The 26,669-nt window shown below is 38.6% G+C and overlaps 1 protein-coding gene across 1 annotated transcript; it reads left to right on the top strand.

Moving 5' to 3' along the window:
* Positions 1-9,196: 9,196 nt before the first annotated feature.
* On the top strand, positions 9,197-13,187 carry LOC117340680 (monocarboxylate transporter 12-like). The gene is made up of 5 exons (XM_033902444.1): positions 9,197-9,398; positions 10,630-11,058; positions 12,062-12,187; positions 12,626-12,811; positions 13,090-13,187. The coding sequence occupies exons 1-5, from the start codon at positions 9,197-9,199 to the stop codon at positions 13,185-13,187; spliced, it is 1,041 nt and encodes a 346-aa protein (XP_033758335.1).
* Positions 13,188-26,669: the final 13,482 nt, after the last annotated feature.

The raw sequence follows: 26,669 nt of genomic DNA, 5'->3' as shown, positions 1-26,669 counted from the left end.
GGGATTGTCACACTCATCAGTGCCAGAAAACGTATACATGACAAAGCGTATCAGCGCCGTGGTGAGTATCAGTAGGGTTATTTAGAGTTATTGACAACAATACACTTGTTTTAATCTTCATTTTGATACCAGACATATACACCCGTTCCCAGGGTGAAATTATGAAGGTTTTCAGTTTTCTAATCAAATTAGGACAAGCGTACCTAGTCTAAATATAGTGTGAAGACGGTAATTTGATGCAATGTTTTGTGTTTCCAAATTATAAGCAAGTGAACGATGTCAGTGTTTGCACTGAACCGTGAATGACACGCGACCTACCAAACTCACATTCGGTGGTGATCAATTGTTAGCTCACCTGGACCGAATGTCCGGTAAGCTTATGTCATGGCGCGGCGTCCGTCGTCCGTCCGTCCGTCCGACTGTCGTCCGTCAAATCGCTACAAGTGAAAAAGTTCTTATTGGATTTTTACCAAATTTGGTCAGAACATCCTTGGCAAAAGAGGATCAGATTTTGCATAAATGGGGACTCTGACCCCCCAGGGGCCGGAGGGGCCGGCCAAATAGGGGAAATTGAGGCAATTCCTTAAAATCGCTACTTGTCATAAAGTTATGAATGGATTTGAACCCAATTTGGTCAAAAACATCCTTCGGGAAAGGGGAACAGATTTTACATAAATGGTGACTCTGACCCCCCGAGGGGCCAAATGGGCGGGGCCCAGTAGGGGAAATAGAGTTAATTCCTCTAAATCGCTACTAGTCATTAAGCTATCAATGGATTTGAACCCAATTTGGTCAAAAACATCCTGTGGGGAAGGGGAACAAATTTTGCATAAATGGTGAATTTGACCCCCGAGGGGCCGAATTGGCGGGACCCCATAGGGGAAATAGAGGTAATTCCTTTAAATCGCTACTTGTCATAAAGTTATAATTGGATTCGAACCCAATTTAATCAGAAACATCCTTGGGGAAGGGGGAACAGATTTTGCATAAATGGTGACTTAATTTGACCCCCAAGGGGCCAAAGGGGCGGGGCCCAATAGCGGAAATAGAAGTAATACCTTTAAATCGCTGCTTGTCATAAAGTGATGAATGGATTTGAACCCAATTTAGTCAGAAACATCCTTGGGGGAAGGAAAACACATTTTGCAGAAATGGTGACTCTGACCCCCGAGGGGCCAAATGGGCGGGGCCCAATAGGGGAAATAGAGGTAATTCCTTTAAATCGCTACTAGTCATAAAGTTATGAATGGATTTGAACCCAATTTGATCAGAATTATACTTGGGGGAAAGGGAACAGATGTTGCATAAATGGTGACTCTGACCCCCCGAGGGGCCAAAGGGGCGGGGCCCAATAGGGGAAATAGAGGTAATTCCTTTAAATCGCTACTTGTCATAAAGTTATGAATGAATTTGAACCTAATTTAGTCAGACAAATCCTTGGGGAAGGCGAACAGGTTTTGCATAAATGGTAGAGGGAAATCATATTTTATATAAATGAGGCTAGTGTGACCAATAGGGCCTGATTGGTTGGTCCCCAAAAAGGGAACTTTGCTGTGATTTCGCTTTAAAACGCTACTCCTCCTAAACTGTTCAGTGGATTACAACCAAAGTTTGTGTGAAACCTCACCTCAAATGCTACCACTACTTAATTCCTTAATGGATTACAAGCAAATTTGGTTTGAAATATCATAATTTATATAAACGAGTCAGACCCCGGGGGAAAGAAATTGCGGGGCCCCAAAAGGAGAATTTATGTTAAATATTCCTTTAAAACGCTACTCATCCTTAATGCCTTAATTGATTACAACCATATTTAGTGTGAAACATCATTGAGGAAGGGCAGTCCTAATGTATATAAATGAGACTGGTCCAACAAAGGGGCGTGGCCCCAAAATGGGAACCGGCTGAAATTTTGCATTAAGATGCTAATCTTGTTTAAGCCAAAATGGATCAAAACCAAATTTGATCTTAAACTTAGTTGACTGCGAACAATGTATGGTAATGATGCTGGATTGAAGGTTGTGTCCCTGCTGTAAGTGTTTGTCAGATGACCTTTTAAAGCCCATGGGCCTTTTGTTGTTTCCGCCGGGACATTAACATTAGCTTTGATTACATCTGTTTTTAAATGAGTATATATGGCTTTTTGAATTGGCAATGACCTCATTAATGTAAGCATTAATTTATTAATGTGTTATTAATATTTCGTAGCATCGTCCGTGTGATATTATGTTATAATAATATTGGTTACTGAATGTACACCCGGTGGGGAGTGGGCCGCGATGCATGTGTTTACGATGTCGCCAGACAGGAAGGAAGTTACCTGGTGATATCGGAGTGGTGCATTATGGGACGATATACGACTCGGCGGTAAGCTATGCGCCAGCGAATCAGTGTCGAATGTATATCGTGGCCTAACCAATCGTATTCGTGTATCATATTTCATTGATACTTTCTTTGTGTGAGCCAGTGTGGCGGTATTCAAGTTTGTATTAGCGAAGGGCAAGGCCACGCTCGGTTTGTTTACAAATACAAAATTTACAAAAACTTTCGAGATATTTTCCACGTAATGTATTTGTGTGGCGTTACATTATAAATGGATAACGAGAGTTTCGTTAGAGAATACCTCCTGATTCCAGAATGGTATTTTGTGGACAGAAATGAAATTGAACGTTTGGATAACATAATTCGTACAAGCACGTCCAGAGATGCCGCCATATTAACAATCCGTCTGGATTGTGCTGCCTGGTGTGAAGGATGTATTTTCTGCGAACCAGAATCATACCAGCAAATCTGTGGATTTCGTGTTAGGCGTGCACAATAGAACACTTTGATTGTTATAAATCGTTCAACAATTTAAACGTGCAATGGAAGATCTATCACAGGATATTGATGCCGTGAAAAGATGGGCAGCGGGGAAAAAATTAAGTGCTGATACAGCGGAGGCCATTGTTTCGGCCGGTTTCACGTCACTGGAGGCAATAGCTTGCTTGGATCAGGACTCCGTGAAAAAACTTAAGCTTAATCTCGGACAAACGAAATTATTAGAAAAGGCCTTGAAAACAACCTTTGATGAAGGAGGTCATAGGGACGGAGCTGAATCGTTGGTTGGTAGTGGTGCGGGACGGGACAATGGCGGCCATGTTGTTCCGGAAGTTGCGACCGGAAGCGAGACGCACGGAGACGATGAGCTCGTGCGGACAATTCTAAATCAACTGCGGCAAGGACAGGAGCAACAGACTCAGCAAAGGAATGAGGATAGGGCACCAAATATTGAAGGTGGGTTCTCGTGGCAAGATCCCCAAGTTTACTTGAAATCCCTTACAGCAGGAGGGCCTAGCAATCCCCATTTAGACATAGTCGATTTCATTAATGCTGGGTGGACCCATATGTCCGAGAGTGTAGTTTCGGATAGAGGAGAATTCCAAATTGTTTGTAGAGCTGCCCCAGCTAAACCGAAGTTAGAATCGGTTACTCTTAGCCAATGGTCTACAGCTAACTTAGCCATACTACACACGCTAGTTACGAAAGGTGTATTGCCAGAAAGTCAGATTTTTGACTACCTGTCGTACACATCGATGATTTATCGGTTGGTCGCAAGCTATGAGTTGGTCTCGGTGTATTTGTACGACAGAGAGTACCGGCGGTTGCAAAACATACATAAATTTCGTTGGGGAACTTCGGTTAGCCATTTATCTGTGGAGTACCTGAGGTTAAGACCACAATCCCAGCATCAGCATCGTAAAAAACCAGTGACGTCAACACCTCACTCGGGCGGTGGTAGCCGAACCCCCTTTTCAAATTTCAACCCCCAGGGTAAAGAAATTTGTAAGAAATTCAACAGTAGGTCGGGCTGCCAGTTTAAAGTGTGCAAATTTGACCACTGTTGTGCTATCCCTGGGTGTGTCGAGAAACACTCGGCTGTAGACCACACCCAGGCAAAAAACCCGCAGTAGGAAAGCAGTCATCATCGCTCAACTTTACCGCTTGGTCTGCAGAGTTGGTGGACGACCCCGATAAGGAATTTCTTTTAAATGGTATAAAAAACGGGTTTGATATAATTGATCCCACGGCCACTATCGCTCCAATTTGTTTAGACAACCATAGGTCTGCCCAGCCGGGCAGTCCGTTATTTCACAAGGCCGCTATCCAAATCTGTAAGGAAATAGATGAGGGCAACTATATCGAAGTTTCAGAAAAACCACCCATTATCAGCCCTTTAGGTGTCATTCCGAAACCGGACGGGGGCGTCCGCATTATTCACGATGTAGTCGACCTCATGGATTTTCAGTAAATGATTACGCAGGCGAAATAGAAAAACAAAAATTTAGTTCGGTGGATACAGCGGCTCGTATGGTCACAAAAAACTGTTTTATGGCGAAAGTGGATCTTAAAAGCGCGTACAGGGTTGTTAAAATTAGCAAAAATAGTCAAAAGGCCACGGGTATCCAATGGCAATTTCCGGAGGGTATTAGATATTTCTATGATTCAAAGTTACCTTTTGGGTCCAAACTAGCACCCGGAATTTTTCACCGACTCTCACAAGCGGTCGTGCGCATGATGGCGAAGCGCGGCTTTCCTAACATTGTCGCCTACATTGACGATTTTTTCCTATGTCATACTGACAAAACAGGGTGTTTGCGAACCCTAAATGTGTTGGTGACCCTTCTTAGAAAGTTAGGCTTTTTCATAAATTGGCAGAAGGTGGTAGATCCAACTACAACTTTAAACTTTTTGGGTATCGAAATCTGCTCTACCCAAATGCAATTGCGGCTTCCGGACGACAAATTGCGTGCAGTCAAGGAAGAACTGTCTAAATTTAGGCAACGCAAGCGGGCGACTAAAGCACAACTGCAATCTTTAGTCGGTAAACTAAATTGGGTTTCATCTGTGGTATATGGCGGGAGAGCTTTCCTTCGCAGACTTATCAATGCAATGAACACCCTTCGGCATAAATCGCACAAATTGCGCTTTAGTGCGGACACACTACTTGACATCAAGTGGTGGCTGGCTTTCATGCCCCGGTTTAATGGGAAGTCTCTCCTGCTTGATGACATTCCTGTTTCAGCGTTGTACACCGATGCATGTAGTGAGGGGGCGGGCGGTCTTTGGGGCGATAGTTGGTTTTATTGTAACTGGGAAATTGATTACCCCAATGTAGCCCCCTTGCATATTAATGAAAAAGAGGTGGTGGCTGCCACGCTAGCAGTTCAGTATTGGGCCCCTCAGTTGGCTAATAAGCGAGTGTACATCTTCTCCGATAATACTGTTACTGTCGCTTGCATCAACAAATGCTCTTCGCGCAACAACCGCATCATGCACTGTTTGCAATATTTGTTTTGGCTTTCGGTGCAATTCAATTTTTATTTAACTGCGAGGCACATACCTGGTAAGCACAATACCGGTGCGGATTGTGTATCTCGTTTGCACGATCCAGAGTTCTTTTCTGCCTTTGTCGGTTCTAGTATAGGGCCCAGTGCATCCTGGCTGAATAGCGTTTCTATCAGAACATTGTCTTTTCTTTTGAATAGGCATTGCGGTGGGCCCTCAGATGTTAGCCTTGGATGAAAGAGTAGCTCGTCTAAAGACCAGTGCTTTGGCACCCTCGACACGTCGAACTTATACGGCATATTTAGTTGTATATAAAAAAATTTGCGAGGAATTTAATATCGGTGCATTGCCTATATCAGCGCGAAATATCAGCGGATATATTGCTTATCTCTCTTGGCGTATGTCTTTCAGCTCTGTGCGTAATTATCTTTCGGCCGTGCGTTACCTCCATTTAGAAGCTGGGTACGATAACCCTGTTGCTGGGTACCATGTGCAATCCATATTCAAGGGTACTCGTCGTGTGTTAGGGGACGCGACCAACCCAAAGCTGCCCATTACCCCTGATATACTTAGGCAAATCCTTCGTTGTATCAATCTAGCCGACCCTCGCGATATATGCTTCTGGGCCGTTTGCCTTGTGGCTTTCTATTCCTTTTTTCGGAAATCAAACCTCCTTCCCTCCGCTCTGGACCAGTTTGATCCGATGCGCCATTTGAGTCGCCATAATGTTAGGTTCACCGATTCTGGATCGATTTTGAGTGTTCAGTGGTCAAAGACCATTCAGTTCCAAGAGAGGGAGCTACATATTCTGCACTTTGTCCGACTAAGGCATTGCTACTTCATTTTAAAATCTCTCCCTCACCAAACCCGATATGTCCATGTTTTTTATATAAAAACTCGCAAGGGGTTCTTCAGCTGTTGTCACACTCGGCCTTTTTGGCTCGATTGAAACACTGCCTCCACACAATAGGGCTTCCTGCTGGCAGATATTCAGGGCACAGCTTTCGACGAGGGGGGGGGGGGGGGGGGGCGTCATTCGCGTTATCGTGTGGGGTTTCACCGGAATTGATCCAGTCTCAAGGGGACTGGCGCTCTGATGCCTATAAGCGATATTTGGACCCGTCCTGGGAACATAGGTTACAAGTAGCCCAGGCCTTGGGTAGAGGGGTCGTACAGGAATCGTAGATTGGTCTTGCATTCCCCATCCCATAAATATCCTGCTTGATCAAAATTGACATTGTGTATCTTGCCATGGTTCCTGCCTTCGTTGTCGAGTGGATGTGTGTTTTTATCTCGGACAATTACTGACAATTGGAAGACTTCTACATACCTGTTATTTAATTCCATGTGCCGTCATTATGAACATTTGGATGAAGTGACCGTGCTCTCGATATAGACAGTGTATATATGTGCATGCTTATATATATTTATCACTTAATCTGCGGTGGCCTTCAGACTCTTACCTTTGTGCAATGACTTATACATACGTGCCAACAATCTGAAGGCTGGTTTCAGGACATTTCTGTGATAGGGGTTGCATACCCTTTGATGAAACATTTTTTATGGGCTCGTGTTCAAATGCCCAACTACGTTAATTATTACTCTTACTGGTTTGGGTGATCATTGATTGGAGTATGGCTATCATATATAATATCTCAATACCTTAGATATATTATAGTTTATCGTTTCATATAAAATCTCATTGTCGTATATGATATTCATATATACCAGCTCTTGTGTAAGATTATGTAACAGTCAAGTATATTCTGCAATTTATAATGAAGTAATCTTACTGTGGTATTTGATTCGATAATACTATAATAAATAGCCATTGATTGATATTCACCCAAACCAGTTGTCATTGTTGTTCTATATATATGCTAACAGTACTGGAATACATGTACAGTGTTTATTATTGGGCGAGGCTGCTAGAGGCGAAAGAAGGGTTAATGTAAGCATTAATTTATTAATGTGTTATTAATATTTCGTAGCATCGTCCGTGTGATATTATGTTATAATAATATTGGTTACTGAATGTACACCCGGTGGGGAGTAGGCCGCGATGCATGTGTTTACGATGTCGCCAGACAGGAAGGAAGTTACCTGGTGATATCGGAGTGGTGCATTATGGGACGATATACGACTCGGCGGTAAGCTATGCGCCAGCGAATCAGTGTCGAATGTATATCGTGGCCTAACCAATCGTATTCGTGTATCATGTTTCATTGATACTTTCTTTGTGTGAGCCAGTGTGGCGGTATTCAAGTTTGTATTAGCGAAGGGCAAGGCCACGCTCGGTTTGTTTACAAATCCCACCCTCCCACCCGGGTTTTATTTGTTAGATGTGATATGGTAGTTTATAGGTCTTCTGTAGATTAGTTCATCAGTTATGGCATGTCATTTAAGGTGTTAAGAGTATGGCTATCATATATAATATCTCAATACCTTAGATATATTATAGTTTATCGTTTCATATAAAATCTCATTGTCGTATATGATATTCATATATACCAGCTCTTGTGTAAGATTATGTAACAGTCAAGTATATTCTGCAATTTATAATGAAGTAATCTTACTGTGGTATTTGATTCGATAATACTATAATAAATAGCCATTGATTGATATTCACCCAAACCAGTTGGTCATTGTTGTTCTATATATATGCTAACAGTACTGGAATACATGTACAGTGTTTATTATTGGGCGAGGCTGCTAGAGGCGAAAGAAGGGTTAATATAGATGTTGCCGTGCATATATTAGGAATGGGACGACTGGTTCGCCCGTTGTCAGTATAATGTGACCGGGTGGGTGTCCTGCTGGGTGTCTTCGGCAGTATGCCTCAGTGAGGTAGCACTATACATCTTATAAAGTTCCGGCCTATCAGAAAGAGACATTACACAAACATATCATACCGCAGACTCCCAAAGCACAGATACGCACTCACCACACTCATGCATGTCGCACGCACGGGAGGCCGTCCTTAAATGACATTAGCTGTTAATAGGACGTTAAACAAAATAAACCAAACCAATTCATGTAACGTACAATGTAGTGAGAATGACCATCTCGATTCTAATTAGATTGTCGTTGGATGTTCATGTAATGTAGTGATACTGACCATCTCGATTTTGATTAGATTAGCAAAAGACGAAATAACAGTTGTTACATCCATGTTTAGTTTAAACCGGAAAAGTGGCTATGGTTTCTGTAATGATATAGGCCAACAGCTTTAAGATAGTTTAACATTTTGTATACACTAACAATTGAAAAAAGAACCTTAATACTTACTATGCTATTGCAAAAACCGACTCTTTAAAGCTGTAGATTAATTCAATCCAATATAATGGTTTATGCTTCATTGCAAGAGATTAACTCCTCAATAATTAAGAATGCTTTATATTTGTATGCTATATCCTTCTAAATGAGGACTAAAAACTATTTACCGAACAAAAGACAATGAAATACATATGCGATGTTGCGAGTTAAAGGGTAATATCATCTATTGTGTATGGGCATAATACTATTGGGTCATATTACTGATCAGTAGCATGGTGGGGACAATGTTATTACAATTACCTACAAACAGTACATATTACAGATTCCCAATCATCGCATAGCTAAATATTTCTCAATTTTATTTGAAAGATAATGGGTTTTACTATATATTGTGTATAAGCATCATGTTATTGGGCCATATTATTGACCAGTAGCATGGTGGGGACAATTTTGCTAAAATGACCTGAATATCTGAATATTTCAATTCCCAATTAACCCATATCTGAATATTTCTTAATTTTACTATTTGAAAGAAAATATAACTTAAAAGATATGTTAATCAGGTTAAAAGAGAAAACTGTCAATAGCCAAGATGGTATGTGGACGACAACAGACCACAGACGGTGTTTGGGGATGGGTTATCACATTTGCATCATTCATGATCAACCTGCTTGTGGATGGAGTGTGTTGCACATACGGAGTCATCTTCCCGGCACTTCTCGACCATTTCGGAGAAAACAAAGCGATGACACAGCTGTTAAACTCAATATTGATTGGAACCCTTTTCGCTTTTGGTAAGCGTGGTTTGTTTATTGGAAGGGTAGTTCAGTCTAAGGACCGTGACGTCTTTTTTGAAATTGAAAAAAAAAATCGATATATGTTTTTTCGAATAATTAAACTATAGCGTAATGTTAGTGCATCATATGCAGCACTCGTAAATTCGTTGATGCTTATGACATTAAGAAGAAAAAGCAATTTTGTGACATTGTGAAGGTCATGCTAACTATATATATGTCCAACAATAATGTAGATTTTCTTTCACAGGTCCAGTTTCCAGTGTCTTGGTTTCAAGGTATGGCTGTCGTCTAATTGCTGGAATTGGAACAGTTATTGCCAGCTTGGGTTTCTTCCTTTCTTCATTTTCGCCAAACCTGAACACCATGATAGTCTTTTACAGTATTGTAGGCGGTATTTATACTTTGTTATTGTTATTGCGTTTACATTCTATGATAGGTAAAAGGCATTCGAATACATATAAATTTAAAAATGCATTTGGATCAAACATAACCTGTAAGAGCTTTTTAGGGCTGAAATTCGGCTCCATTCACGGCGAAATAAGATATGTTTTGCCATTCCGTGCAGAAATTTAATTTTTGATAAATACGTCTTCAAAAATCCGGGAGTTGCCGTCCCGGCTATGTTTTATTGATTACTGTGGCTAAAATCTAAATTACTTGTGCGTTTGCCGTAAAAGTTACCAGTGTGTGGCTAATCAGCGCTTCGTTTGGAAATGCCCGCTTGCATGTTGTACGCACGGAAGGCCGTCCTTAACTATATTTATCTGTAACTTTTTGTCCGGCGGAGTATGCATGCATGGATGTGTGTAGTATATAAAATATGTGTATGGGGGAGCGGAGTACTAGATCCGGACCGAGTTAGACGGTTTACCTTCCGGGGGTCAGCCTCGACCATAGCAGAAGTTACTGTACACCACTTCATGTAACCATGTTAGTGAAAAGTAATTAATATTGAAATCTCTTAATACGCGGCTGAAATGTGTTATATTGTATTTTGTAGCACGGACTGTTCATTGACAAAATTATAAGAATGTTTGTAAATTCATGTACATGTCTTGTGTGACGACGCTCCCGTCGAATAAACGGTAGAAACGAAAAAAAGTATTCTTTGATTATAATGTTAACCCTATCACATCATGCTATTCGGATCAAAAATGAATAAGAACACGTAATAGGAATGTCCTGATTTAAATATGCATTGTTGATAATATATTCGTTTTTCTACTAGGTATTGGATTTGGCATGATGTATCTACCGGCGATTGTGATAGTCTGTTCACACTTTGAAAAACGAAAGTCCTTGGCCACAGGGATTGTCGTTTGTGGCACTGGAGTGGGAGTGTTTGTGTTTGCTCCTCTAAGCGAATTTCTTTTGGAGACATACTCTTGGCGTGGAACAATGTGGATTATTGCAGCACTTAATCTCCATGGTGTTATTTTTGCAGCCATCTACACATCACCAGAAACAGATTCTCGACGTAACATTACTAAAGTCACAGGATTTCAAACTCTGTCTCAACAAAGTAATGATATTGCAAGTGAATCCAAGGATATTTGTCAACGATTATGTTTACCATTTAAATCCATGTTTGATTTTTCGCTCCTTAAAAGTCCTACCATGTTGATGTACGGGGCATCATGTTTTATCATCATGTTAGGTATGTACATAATGGTTATTGATCAATATATCCGTATCAAAGTATTTATTCATGCTTCGCAGGCCTCAGTAATTTACCAATACGCTGTCTGAATACGATGGGGTCTTCTTACCAACTTGTATAATTTGATGTAGGCATGTTCCATATAAAAATGTCGAAGTCATTTTAACATACAACCAATGTCAAGGTCATTTAAGGACGACCTCACCTGCGTGCGATATGCATCCGTGTGTTGAGTGCGTATGTGAGTTTTGTGAGACTGCGGTATGTTCATGTTAAGTCTCCTTTCGATAAAACATTTTGCCGATTTATAGTGCTACCTTACTGAAGCATACTACCGAAGACACCCAGCAGACATACAACAAATGATTTATTGTCCCCGTGAAACAAATGAATTACCTCCAATTGATTACTTCATAATGAGTAGTGCGATTCAATTTTTTTACAAAAAGACTTTTTTTTGTATCAAAAATAAATATCAAATATTGTAAAAGGTTCAAAAACAAAAATTATTCACAAGTACCTAAATCGGATGAGGAAGCAAACACAATGTAAATATATTTAGCTTCAACATTATAATCGTTTTACATTCCGATTTCCTTTGCAGGTTTCTACATTCCGAATAACTTCCTACCTGCATGGGCTAATGATCAAAATATATCATCCAAAGATGGATCATTAGTGATTTTATGCATGGGTATATCCACCACAGTTTCACGGGGAGTGATTGGCTTTATAGCAGACAAACCATGGGTCAATAGTGTGACTTTGTACTCCATTCTTGTGCTGATTGGTGGATTATCTACCTGCTGTGTCCCGTTCTGTACCACCTTTCTAAGCCTTTCAATATATGCAGTCTTATTTGGATCAGTAACCGGTATGTTAACAGTGTTTTATGTTTGTTTAATTATTTCCATAATTCTCAAATCGCACTCTTTCGTGCATTACATAAATGGTGGCAGAATGTCAGGACGAGTGTTGATGTATATTGATTTATTTACAGCGGGTTTTGCCTGTCTGAGAAGTCTTATGATGGTAGAGCTTTTACCGGAATATGAGCCACACAGTTCGTTTGGATTAGTTTCTCTGAGTATGGGACTGGCTGTATTCATTGGACCACCTGTGTCAGGTACTAGTCACTTGTTAGCTTATATAGTCCCTTCAAAATTTATGATTTGGTTTCCAGATAATTATATCAGGTATACATGTCTCATATTAACACTATGTAATAATGGCTATATATGAACTCCCATAAAAAGTTTAAGAGCTTAGTTACTGACCACAAAGTCCATATATGTGTTTGTTGTTTGGCTGACATACCAAAAGTGGTTCACTATGTCCTTTAACCAATATTTTAGAGGACCTATTGCTTTGATTTGGCTTTTCTGCAAAATATTCATTTGTATAATGTTGTGTAAATTCCTGAACGTCTGAGTGGTCCTTTCCACCGTTTCTAGTCTAAAAGTCTCCGTTGAAAACGCAATGTTATTATCTATATAAATATACATTGTATTTGACGATCATGCGGCATAGTATACTAATATCAGTTCAATACATTTTATTCCAGGAGCATTGTCTGACATCAGCGGAAGTTACAACATGGCCTTCTACTTCGGCGGCACCTCTCTTGTACTTGGAGGTTTAATATCCCTTCCTCTAAGACGCCTCTCAGAATGGGAGAGACGTAAACAGAAGGATGAAACAGTTGATGTAGATCGGAGAGAAAAAAATGTTAACATTTTATCGACTGAAAGTAGGTCATCTATTTATACAATACCTTTATCTGATTAGTGCCGGAATGGTGACACGAGGTCGTGACGACTCCGTCTTAACAATCACGCTATTCGTGTTTACGCTTGGATTCGTACGTTTGTCCAAAGGATATATAAATTATTCCCTTTTGGCTCAATTTCTCTTTCGTTATCTTATTACATACATAGTATGAAATAAAACACAAATCTGGCAGATGTAAATTGACAACAAACATATTTTTTTTTTATTTATTTATTTTTTTGGTTGATTGTTTAACAGCTAAGAGCTTATGGCGGTCTTACGTGCGTGTGACCTTCAAACCAATCAATGACAGTCAGTTTGTCGTCAATTTACATATGCCGGTATTTATCAATTAAGGGGTTAGTCCGTTGTTTTGAGTAGCTATACTGGCGATTAGAACATAAAGGGTTTGGATTCGACACCGATAGGTGGAGAAATTAAACAAAATTTGATGTTTTAATCGCCAGTATAGACACGAAAAACAGCGAACTATCCCCATTCTAACACGTTTACTGTTAAATCTATTGACGTACGCTGTGCCCCCGCTAGTGATGTGACATACTGCAGCGGACTAACCAATCAGAAAGCAGCTTACAAAGTCAGTCATTTAGGCACGCCTGTACTTGCTAGAGCACGATATGTATGTTGACGAAGTTGGGTGTGCTGCTGGGTGTCTTCGGCAGTATGCTTCAGTGAGGTAGCACTATAAATCGGCAAAAGTTCCGGCCTATCACAAGGACAGGAACATACCGCAGCCTCCGAAAACACATATACGCACTCAACACACGTATGCATATCGCACGCACGGGAGTCCGTCCTTAAATGACCTAAGCTGTTAATTAGGACGTTAAACAAAATAAACCAAACCAAACATTGTTCCCTTTCATTTTTGATTTTGCCATGTAGGTAGGGCGTGAGAATTGTACCTGCTGCCCCATTGCATGATCGTAAGAGAGACTACATTTCACATCTTATCTTTTCTCTTCTTAGCAATATTCTTCTAACTGTCTCCCTTGACAATGCCTCACTTTTGGCCTTCAGTTGAGCTTTAATCCCTTTGCGGAAGGCTTTTGGTTCTGTTCCCTGGCCGAGACACACGAGTCTTTAAAAATGGTAGTCTCTACTCCTGCTTAGCGCTCAGCTTGGAGTGGGACGACGGGTTCGCCCGTTGTCAGTATGTGACCAGGTGGGGTGCCCTGCTAGGTGTAATCGGCAGTTGTCTCGGTGAGGTAGCACTATGTATTGGCAAAAGTCCCGGCCTATCACAAGGAGACTTAACACGAACCTACCGCAGCCTCCCAAAACACTGATACGCATTCGCCACACGCATGCATGTCCCTTAAATGACCTGAGGTGTTAATAGGACGTTAAACAAAATAAACCAAACCAAACCAATTTATGGTTTGATGCATGATGTATATGCTATGTGGTGTTTTTACCGAAAGTATAACTTCTATCTGTTGTGGTTTTATACATGTTGTATATGTCGTGTTGTGTTTTGTTTACCGGAAATACATGTTGCGGTTTTATACATGATGAATACATCCTGTGTTGGTTTTTAAAGAAGATGCATATTCCCCTAAGTGGTTATTTACACGATTAATATGTGAATAGGCAGTGCTTAATGGTGTATATAAAGATACATTATTTAAACTACTAATTCTCTTGAACCTCTGAACGGATTTCTGAAATTTGTTTTGTAGCATTAATGGGAAGATGGGAACTATTATATTTGTGTGAACTTAATGTTGGTATAAACACAGTCTAACCCTCCCCACTGAGGGTTGGCCATTGAGATACGAGATTGGTATATTGTCTTTTAATATATCCCCGTTCTGTTTACCTGTTCGAATCGACTTTTGACTTTGGCCTTTAATATTCTATACTTATTCAGATTGTTGTTGGTTGTCTCAACACATTTGTTTTAGTTTAATGGATTTATTACATGCTCTATTCTTTGTTTTAAAATTTCTATAGTTAAATGGATTTCGGTATGCACCTTTTCGCTATCTCGATTAGTCTTTTGCTTAGGAATTATATAGGCTCGTCTAAATCTAATATTTATTCACCCGTTTAGATTTTGGCTAAATTTTATTCATTTTTTTGGGCTTGCCAGATTTATGTGTTTTTCCATTTTCGCACTAGGACCTCTTTAGAGAGACCGTAGTGCTGTAAAAAGTTCATCGTGTAATTACCAAAAGGTTAGTTTGGTTTGGTTTATTCGGTCATCTGACCCGAAGGGTTAAGATGACCTATAGTCATTGACGTTCGTTTGGTTTGGTTTTATTGGTTTAACGTCCTATTAACAGCTAAGGTCATTTAAGGACGGCCTCCTGTGCGTGCGACATGCATGGGTGTGGCGAGTGGTGTGTGTTTTGGGAGGCTGCGGTATGTACGTGTTGTCTCCTTGTGATAGGCCGGAACTTTTGCCGATTTATAGTGCTACCTTACTGAAGCATACTGCCGCAGACACCCAGCAGGACATCCCACCCGGTCACATTATACTGACAACGGGCGAACCAGTCGTCCCACTCCTTATTTGCTGAGCGCTAAGCAGGAGCAGCAACTACCATTTTTAAAGACTCTGGTATGTCTCGGCCAGGGGACAGAACCCAAAGCCTTCCTCACAGGGGCGAACACTCAACTAAAGGCCAAAATGAGGCAGTGTCAAGGGAGACATTAGGAAGAAGAAAGTTGTTCAGAAAGAAGAGAAAAGATAAGATCCCAAATATAGTCGCCTCTTACGATCATGCAATGGGGGCAGCAGGTACAATTCTTACGCCCTACCTGCAGGGCAACATCGTGGTTCATCTGTCGTCGTGCGTAAACTTTTTCATATTTTAAACTTCTTCTCAAGTTCAAATGGTGGAATTTAGCTGAAACTTGCCTGGAATGATCCTGAGATGGTCCTGGCCATTTTTTGTTTATTTTTCGGGTCGGTCCAAAATCTGTGATGGCCGCAATAGCAGCCATCTTGAAAACATTTTAAACTAATCAAGTCCAACTTGTGTCATTGAGCAGACACTTGCATGAAATGATCCTGAGAAGGTCCTTACCAAATGTTATTTTTGGGTCGGTTTGAAATAAAAGATAGCCGCCATCTTGAAAAACATATGTAAGTTCCACTGGTGGGATTTAGCTGAAATTTGCCTGGAATGATCATGATATGATCCTTATCAAATGTTGTTATTTTTCGAGTCGGTTCGAAATCCAAGACGGCCGTCATCTTAAAAAACACATTTTAAACTTCTCCAGTTCCACTGGTGGCATTGAACGGGAAATTGGTAAGGATGTTAAGGAAGGGGAGCCAACAATTTTGTTTTTGGCCTCGTAAAAACTTTGACATGGCATCCACGGTGGCCCTTTTGCTACATGAATGCGTAATCATGGTTTTCCTTATCACAATCTATTTCAAACTTCTTCTCAAATTCCAATAGTGGGATTCAGCACTTACTTTTCTTATATGACCCTGAGATGGTCCTTACCAAGTGCTGTTATTTTTCGGATCGGTCTGAAATCCAAGATGGCCGCCATGATAGCCATCTTGAAAAACACATTTTAAACTTCTCCAGTTCCATTGTTGCCATTGAACTGGAAATTGGTACAGATGTTAAGGAAGGGGAGCAAACAAAATGCTGTTATGTTTAGCCTCGTAAATACTTGGCAGCCATTTTGCAATATGATTTCGCAATCACGGTTTTCCTGAACAACACCTATTTCAAACTTCTCAAGTTCCACCAGTGGGATACAGCTCTAACTTACCTTTAATGATCCTTCGACTAAGTGTTCTTATCATTTGTGTTGGTCCAAAATCCACAATGGCCGCCATGGCCAACAGTGCCACTATACTTGCTACTGAGTATGCATACCACAATAGTACAATGGTCTTTAAAATCAGCTGACCGTTAAGACCTATGAACCTCTTGGTATTGTTTAACGTTATTTCAACAGCTAAGGTCATTGAAGGACGGCGTCCTGTGCGTGCGGTATGCGCGCTGTTGGTGAGAGCGTATATGTGTTTTGGGAGGTTGCGGTATTTTCGTGTTAAGTATCCTTGAGGTAGTCTTGAATGTACTATATATTGTTATTTTAACTACTTTACAGCGGTTTAAGATAAATTATTGATGCCAACTTTGACAACCCTTCACATTATTTTATGATATAGATTCGTTACAGTCTTTCCTAACGTTTTTGTATATATGAAAACTAATAATGATCTAATTCAAATCTTTACTCATCCATATAGTTGACCATAACTTTTGCCTACTGTAGATTAAGGGGAATTTTTTTGGTATTCTAAAGTGATTCATTTAGTGTCACTGCCGAGTTCATGTGTACAGATGGATACTTACTTAATAATAATAATGTCAACATCCTTTCTTCAGACATTATTGAGGGATTTAATTACTAATATTGTATGTACTAGAATGAACATTCAGTATGTATTAATTCTCATTAAACGTATCTTTCCATAACAATGAAATTTACGACGGAGTGGTAATTTTTTGTACCAAATACACGAACATGTCAAAATATTAAGTTAAAAAATGCAATGTCTCATTGAAAGCACATGAAAACGAGACCAATTTAGTCATTAAGATACAAACAAAATGACATGACCTTCGAAAACGACCATTTTATTATAGAATCACTTGTAACAGATATACAGCTCTAATTGAGAAAAAAAGTGGTGTTAATATTTGCACATGACCCAGTTGATAAATATGTGTTTTCATTGGCGCTTTGTCAGTCACGATAGCTTTACATGTCAATAATATAAAAAATGGAGTGGTATTATTTTGATATCATTTACAACTTTCGGCCACTAGTCGTATCTGTAGAATGGGCTGGCATTTAAAACAAAGCACTTGTCAAGACGGATATGTTTTAGTGTTCTTGGCCGGCTACATTTCTTTCCATTGTCGTCATGGATTTAGAAAACATCAGTATTTTTGCAATGTTACATTTTATTTTTTAAGTCTTTTTTATTTTTTGTATTTCATTTTTTGGTGTACAATTAAAAGTCCTGAATAGCATAGCAAATGAAATAAGGTTATTTACAATATCATAACTAAACAAAACATATTATAAGAGAGACACTTAGATCGAGTTATCTCCCTTGTCCCAATATTGATTAAATACGTTGAATCTAAACATGGTATTTTAACTTCGGTGATAGTTGTATCTGGGTGACATTGGGGATATCTGTGCCTGAATGGCAATCATCAATGACATTTCTACCTGAATAGCATAAGGGATATGGTTTTATCGCTTTACTGTCATAAAGAACATATTAACCTTAATAACACAGGAATATTTGTACCAATTATACAAAAGTTCCGGCCTATCACCAGGAGACATAACACAAACATACTGCAGCCTCCCACAACACATATACGCAATCATCAGACGCACGGGAGGCCGTCCCTAAATGACCTTAGCTGTTGATAGGACGTTAAACAAATAAAACCAAACCAAAATCCACCTCGTCGTCAATATCAATCTAATTAAAATCTAGATGGTCATTGTCACTATGTTACGTGAACATCTAACAACATCCCATAAGGGGTCACGTCAGGATGACCTTTTGGATTAGCCAATCAAATGATTACTTTCAGAATCTTGGAAGTGATTGGTTTGGTTGGTTTATTTTGTTTAACGTCCTATTAACAGCTAAGGTCATTTAAGGACAGCCTCCCGTGCGTGCGTCATGCATGTGTGTGGGGAGTGCGCGTGTGTGTGTGTTGGGAGGCTGCTTTCTTCTTCCTAATGTCTCCCTTGACAATGCCTCACTTTTGGCCTTAAATTGAGCGTTCGCCGCTGTGAGGAAGGCTTTGGGTTCTGTCCCCTGGCCGAGACATACCAGAGTCATTAAAAATGGTAGTTGCTGCTCCTGCTTAGCGCTCAGCATACATGTAGTGGGACGACTGGTTCGCCCGTTGTCAGTATAATGTGACAGGGCGGGGTGTCCTGCTGGGTGTCTTCGGCAGTATGCTTCAGTGAGGTAGCACTTTAAATCGGCAAAAGTTCCGGCATATTACAAGGAGACATAACACGAACATACCGCAGCCTCCCAAAACACACATACTCACTCGCCACACGCATGCATGTCGCACGCACGAGAGGCCGTCCTAAAATGACCTTAGCTGTTAATAGGACGTTAAACAAAATAAACCAAACCAAAACAAACATATAGTTTGTAATCATATTTCAAACTTTCAACTTATTTCTATTCACAAATTTACCGGTGTACAGAAAACATATTTACAACAATGTACAAAAGCATATATATATTTACAACAATGTACTAAAGCATATACAAATCTGACTTTATTTTGGTGAATATGCTACATTTCTTAACTGTATTTATACTTTTATAGTTAGACTGATATTAATATAAAATACTTTAAACACTTTTTTATCAATTATTTCACAGTTCTACCGGTATATACACTTTTCACTCTGAAAATAATATTACATATAAACGTAGATATTTACATACAATAAACAAAAAAGAGATGAAAGAATGACATAAATCAGCACAAATATATATAATTTCTTTTCATATCATATAATACTTACTAGATGTTTATGCAAATGAATTTTATTTAATTAAGACACTAAAAACACAAAACTGAAACCATGGTTCATACAGACTTGGCCTTGCAAAATTCCATGAGTTTTCCAGGAGTTTTCAAGGATATTTTCATTTTTTCCAGGACTAATTTAATAGTTGTGCAAGTTAAAATAACTAAGGTTATGCTGTATATTTATGTTTGTTTATCACTTCTAAGTCTTCTTATTTGATACAATTCATAATATGACATCTGAATCTTCAATTTCAACGCAGGTGGTAGTGGTATTGTAAGTTCAGAATGCATCGGTGTTTCATTTTCAGAAGATCCCTGCCTTTTGATTTCCAACAATGAATCTATTGTCTTCACTTTTTTTGTAACGTCAATTTTTTGTTTATGTTTGCTGCCTTGCCCATGCGACCTCAGGGCCGCTTCACCCATGTTCGAAATATCTATTAATCTGTCGCAAACAGTGCATAGCGCCTTATCAGTCCCACCTTTGAAGGGTTTAACCCACTTATAGGACAGGCTCCACTTCGTGTTATAAACACACCTCCCTTTGCTGTGGTGACTCATGCCTGAAGCATGACAGTACTGTTTACAAATGGCTGTCGGTGCCCGGATTACGTAACAGGGGAGGTAATCGCTACACTTACTAGTCCATATAGGTGTCACAACATAATTGTTATAACCATGTTTCGTCTATAGATTTAAGTAAAAATATTTTTAAATAAAAATTGAAGAAAAACACCATTATGGATTATTTTTTATTTGAAACACAGTCTGAAGTTAAGCTTCAAGGAGTATTTGAGTAAATTCAAGGATGTATTAAAAAAATCCATGACTTTTCCAGGACATTATTTGATTTTGGTGATTTTCCAGGAGTTTCAAGGAGTCATACAAAATTCCAGGAGTTTTCCAGGACCTGTGCGGACCTTGTAAAACACATCTTTCTTCTTAGCAATGTCCACAACACTACAAAGTTCTATACACATTTCTATATATACACACTTCTACTCAGGAAATCCCGGAGCACAAAGCTTCGAGATACCCCTAAGGAATGCTGAAGTCCGCACTGTCCGACTCTCGTAGTCATTCCACAGCTGCTCCACCTTCGTCTCGCGGAGACGGTTCTGTATGCGGCGGTGACGGGTGAGGGTTTGTTCCTCCACCAAACGCATGGTTACTTCGATGGAGTTTCCTTCCTTCCTCAAAAGTGGTATAAGGAGGTAAAAATGGAGCATGGTCCGGCCTGCCTTTCCATTCAATCGTCGGTGCCAGCCTGTTAAAAAAATAAACAACACATTGTGAGATATTATCGCTAGAGTACGTTTTTTTGGTATGACATATTGCATTTCTTTTTTTGGTATGATATATTGCATTTCGCCGCTAAATAAACAACACATTGTGAGATATTATCGCTAGAGTACCTTTTTTTTTTTTTTTTTTTGCATGACATTGCTATTTGGTACTTTTTAAGTATAACACTATGACAACATTTTTATAATTCCATGTGCAATACCATCATATGATTTGTATAACCTACCTTCGCAGTCGTTGTTTGTTCGGATACTCTGGCGGAACACACTCCATTGTCGAGCACTCCAGTTTGGGTTGTTCAGCTAGGCTGTCTCCAAATAGGAGACCAGGTCCTCTACCTCTGGACAAGGAAGCTGAAACAAAAATTAAGAGATTGTTATATATTTACACACCAAAAGTGCCAACTAGATGATGTAGAACTACCTTAATCGTATATTTAACTTTATACATATTGCTTTATCGGAAAATTGCAAATCATTTTCAATTATATCATCAGTTTTACCTTAGCGGAATGCCTTCTCGATATGTCTTGGCGGGAGGTAAGGAAGGCCGAGCAGTTGCTGGACGAAGACGTAGAGTCCTTTCTTCTCACAGTAGGTCGTCTTGAGTCCAAGTGACTGTACCCTTCGCATCACTGCCTGTGCCCAGTGGAAGTAACACCCCATGATGTCCACCTCCTTGTAAACATCTTTGACTGCGGACCACACAGCTAAAACGAAGAAATACTACGTTTCAACTAAGTTCAATAATATCACAATTATTACGTTTCAACTAAGTTCAATAATTTCACAATTATTACGTTTCAACTAAGTTCAATAATTTCACAATTATTACGTTTCAACCTCCTGCTTAGCCTTCACCAGCTGTCGATACAGTTGTCTGCTGATTCATGAAAACAAGTTGCACAATAAAACTACTTTAATCATATATATACCATACATGTAAGTAAGAAATATAACTATATATAAAAGGTATAGTATACTTATCTCGCAATAGATATCGAACATAACACCGGAATTTTGTAAGAACTAAGAAATATATATAATAAATATTGAATATAACTACGGTATACGTAATGATGAAATATACACGTAACTTTATACAAATTACTATTGGTATATGTAAGAACTAAGAAATATATTTCATAATAAATAATGAATATAACTACGGTATACGTAATGATTACATATACATGTAAGTAAGAAATGTATACGTAATGATGGAATATACATGTAACTTAGAAAAAATATATCTAAATACTTTATACAAATTAATTAACTGTATATAAAAGGTATAGCATACTTATCAAATATATCTCGCAATAGATATCGAATATAACACCGGAATTTTGTAATAACTTAGAAATATATACGTAATGATGAAATATACATGTAACTTTATACAAATTACTATTGGTATACGTAATTATGAGAAATAAATCTAACTACTTTAATTTACTATATATATAAGGTATACGTAAACTTATGAAATATATCTCGCAATAGATATCTTATATAACACCGGGATTTTGTAATAACTCAGAAACATATACGATATATAAGAAAAGTATGAAATATACGTGTACCTTAGAAAAAATATATCTAAATACTTTATACAAATTAATTAACTATGAAATATATCTCGCAATATATATCAAATATAACACCAGAATTTTGTAACAATTTTATAAACTAATAACTAATATATACCTACTGATGAAATATTTATAGGTTTTTGATTACTTTTTGTATCATTGACAAATACAACATATTTTAAACTAAAACATGTCTGAAGTATGTTTAAGTACTATCATCAAATATACGTATAATTATGAGAAATATATTATTAGGAATTGATAAAAAAATGTCTAAATAATATAATCAAAACCTAGCAATTTTAGTTTGTATCAAATGTAAATAAAATACATATATATACGTAATGACAAAATATATCTTATGTACATGTGATTTAGAAAAAATAAATCTAAGTACTTTAAATGAATAAATTTACTATATATATAAGGTATACGTATACTTATGACGTAATGACAAAATATATTTTAAATTTATCACATAATTAAATTTTATGTCGGTGCTAAATTGTTTAATGAATATTGCCTACCTGTACCACAAGTTCTGTGTCCATCTCTCACACGTGCTGCAGCAAATGGCTTCTTGACGAGGCCGCACAATCTTCTGACACTTGCGACAGTCGTCAGACATGGTGACCCGTCATGAACTTTCCATCGAGATATGCTCCATATATGACAAAACTAATCTTTTTAAGCTGCCGACTATCATTTTAGTTAAATTCATACAAATTTGCATATCTAAACTTGAAAAATAGACAAAGCTCGATTTCAACAAGATGTCACGATAGAGAAAATAAAACGTCCTTCATCTGCTGCAAGTAAAAATAACGACGCCATTGGTGTTTACGCGCATTTTGAATGACGCCATCAAATCATCAGCCCACGAGGTGCTTAGACAAACAAAATACGCTGATGGTAATTAGTCTTACTAGTGCACAATCATACCGTGCTGATGTGTTTATACAGGTATATTTTGCCCCCATTGCATGATCGTAAGAGGCGACTAAATTTGGGATCTTATCTTTTCTCTTTCTGAACAACTTTATTCTTCCTAATGTCTCCCTTGACAATGCCTCGCTTTTGGCCTTTAGTTGAGCGTTCGTCGCTGTGAGGAAGGCTTTGGGTTCTGTCCCCTGGCCGAGACATACCAGAGTCTCTAAAAATGGTAGTTGCTGCTCCTGCTTAGCGCTCAGCATACAAGGAGTGGGACGACTGGTTCGCCCGTTGACAGTATGTGCCAGGTAGGGTGTCCTGCTGAGTGTCTCCGGCAGTATATTTTAGTGAGGTAGCACTATAAATCGGCAAAAGTTCCAGCCTATCACAAGGAGACTTAACACGAACATACCGCAGCCTCCCAAAACACACATACGCACTCGCCACACGCATTCATGTCGCACGCACGGGAGGCCGTCCTTAAATGACCTTAGCTGTTAATAGGACGTTAAACAAAATAAACCAAACCAAACCAAACCGTTACAGCATAAAAATTGAAAAGAAACAATTCAAAGTATGTTTTTTTATTTTTTTTAATTCATTCCTTTACTTTAACAAAAGAACGACCTGTATTCATTAGCATGACCAGAGTGCATAGGTTCCCATAATCTGTCAATTTGTTTCAAGTCATTTCGTCCTACATACATATAGCTATGTACATGCTGTGCCAAAATGGTTTGCTTCAGATGCAAGCTCTGACAAAATGGTTTGCTTTAATTTGATCGACAAATAGACATTTCGCCCTGCAAGTGACATTCGCATATCTCAAAGGTATTCAGAACGTGACCCCGTGTGGGGTGTTGTTAGATCTTCATGTAACGTAGAGAGAATGACCGTGTTAACTAGATAAATGTAAATGTATAAAGCTGTGATTGTTATGTCTTTCACAAAAGCACAATTATGTCGAGAACGCGCGACAGCACAATGTACATTATAAATCATATAGATTTTGTTTTTAAATTGATGTTATTTATTCCAGCACATTGTGGATATTGTACTAAAATTGTTTTGATATATTCCACACGCAAGAGAAAAAATAATGGTATGTCTTTGCATATATTAGCGTTGATCTCGACAGAAGCCAGATCGTGCTAAATAACAGTATTCGTAACAATACAATACTGTCCGGATACTGGTTCGGGTTATCATCATGTTGGGGACATCACCGTGATTTGACCTAAGTTTAAAGAAGACACTTACCCTTCCAGAATGCGTGGTCTACTTTCCCCTCAATATAGGTAACATCAATGCCTATTTTACTTCAAAGTTTCTATTTATTATAGTGCTACCTCACTGAAGCTTACTGCCGAAGACACCCAGTCATTTTACCATTTCGGTAGATTTTGAATCCGTATCATGTTGATAAATTTTGTGGAAAAAAAGTGGGGGGAAATTGATAGGCTATAAATATTAAGCATTTTTATAAATGAATATGTGGTTTGCAGCGATAATTTCCTATTTATTTTGTCAACAGGTATGTATTGATGACCCCAACCTGACCATCGCCGTCATTACCGCAACGGTAGTTATATCGTCTTTAAAGTAGATAAATGTTACGGAACAGCCGTTTTTACTTGATAGGTAAATAAAATGCACCCAAATGTATAACAATTGCTGTCAAACCAAAAATAAATGTAGTTTACATCAACGACTTGATAAAATAAATCTCTGGAAACAGAACAAGCGTATTTTTCAACTGTTTCATTAAATCTAGAAATTTGGTAAAACAAATCATATGCGTTTAAATTGCACTGTTCTTTCGAGGATACGGTATGGAATTAATAGCAGCCTATTGATCGGTCATAATTATATGGTTTGCTGTAGCATAAAACAGATATAAAGACATCCGTTGCGGTAATGACACCGCGTTTCGGCAGTGACACTCCTGTTTCGGTAATGACAAACAAGTTTGCATATTGAAAAAGAAACATTTTATTTAACTGGATAACCTTCAATTTATTCATATAACTGTTAAATCAATACACATACAAAAATTCGTTCTGTTTCTAACTTTCAAGCAAGAACACACGTAGTATTTTGTTCAGTAATCCTCATACTAGTACCAGGGTATAGGCACACAACACTTTGCATTATTTTGTTTTGTATTGCATAATCCTTTCTCTTAGCTTCCGAAACACCATTTTGAAACATTAAAAACAAACATTTTATTTAACTGGGTAACTTTAAATTCATTCAGATAACTGTGAATACACATACAAAAATCTAACCTCCAAACAAGAACACATGCGGTATTCAGTAATCCTCATATACGCACACAACGTTTTCACATATTTGGTTTTCTATTGCATAATGCCTTGTTCCAACTTTATGTGGTTCCTCTATTAAAGAAACAATTTTGTCCTTTTTGTACCAGATTATGTCGTCAATCATTGGCCAAAAGTAACGATTTTTGCCAATTCTGTTCATAACCTTGACCTCCACCTCGTCGACATCTACATCTTCAATGAAACCTGGATATAAACGGTCTTCGTAACTAACAAACACCATTTTGAAACAACGGACTCATCCAGTTCATCTGTTACTGAGTTCAGGTTAGTTGCAGGAACACCATCACCGACAGAACTCAATTATTCTTCCCGTAGGGAATGTGTACCCTCTGAAAGCCGTGCTACAAAGAAAATAAATTGCAATGTTAAACAAAAATGCCAAAAAAATGCCAGCAATGATTTGAAAGATTGACTTGTGCATACGATAAATAAGGTTATACTTTTAAGCGAACAGATTAATTATAAATAAACTCTTACTTTGTGAATGATGAGATTGTGAATGTGGGTCTTCTTTCTGTTCAACTTCGCCTGCTGGTACATTTGTTTGCTCGACTTGACCTCCTGGCTGGGGAACTCCAACAAGCGCTTGATCTACATCAAACTGATAGGGTTGAGGGTTGTAACAATGGCATAATTCCCTTTCCGAAGAGTAACAGCTGAGATACCTCGTCCATATCTTTCCAGGTGATTTAGTGTACAGCTGAAGTGCAAGAAGTAAATATGTCTATATTATGTAGCTATGATTCCTAAACAAAACAATTAACGGAAATCAGTAGTCGGCAGTAAAATAGCCTAAACAGCTTAATGTTTATTAGTATCGTTAGTTCAAATATGTTAATATTGTCGATTATTTACCTGATGTAACTTCATCGTATTAGGGATTGCACGAAGATCCTTTGGCAGAAGAGATTCCATTTTCTCAATATTGGTGTCATCAATCAGGAACAGCATCAACGATGATTTGTCTTTCAGAACGTCTATGACGGTTTTGGCGTCTGTAATATCCTTGCCAAGACATACCAATCTATCCGCTGTGCGTTTTGCCACTGCGCCGATTACGTCGGCTGGTCC

Source organism: Pecten maximus, chromosome 13, assembly GCF_902652985.1.
Source record: "Pecten maximus chromosome 13, xPecMax1.1, whole genome shotgun sequence".
NCBI classification, from domain to species: domain Eukaryota; kingdom Metazoa; phylum Mollusca; class Bivalvia; order Pectinida; family Pectinidae; genus Pecten; species Pecten maximus.
Note: the sequence above shows the minus strand (reverse complement) of the source record. Positions and strands in the feature narration are given on the sequence as shown.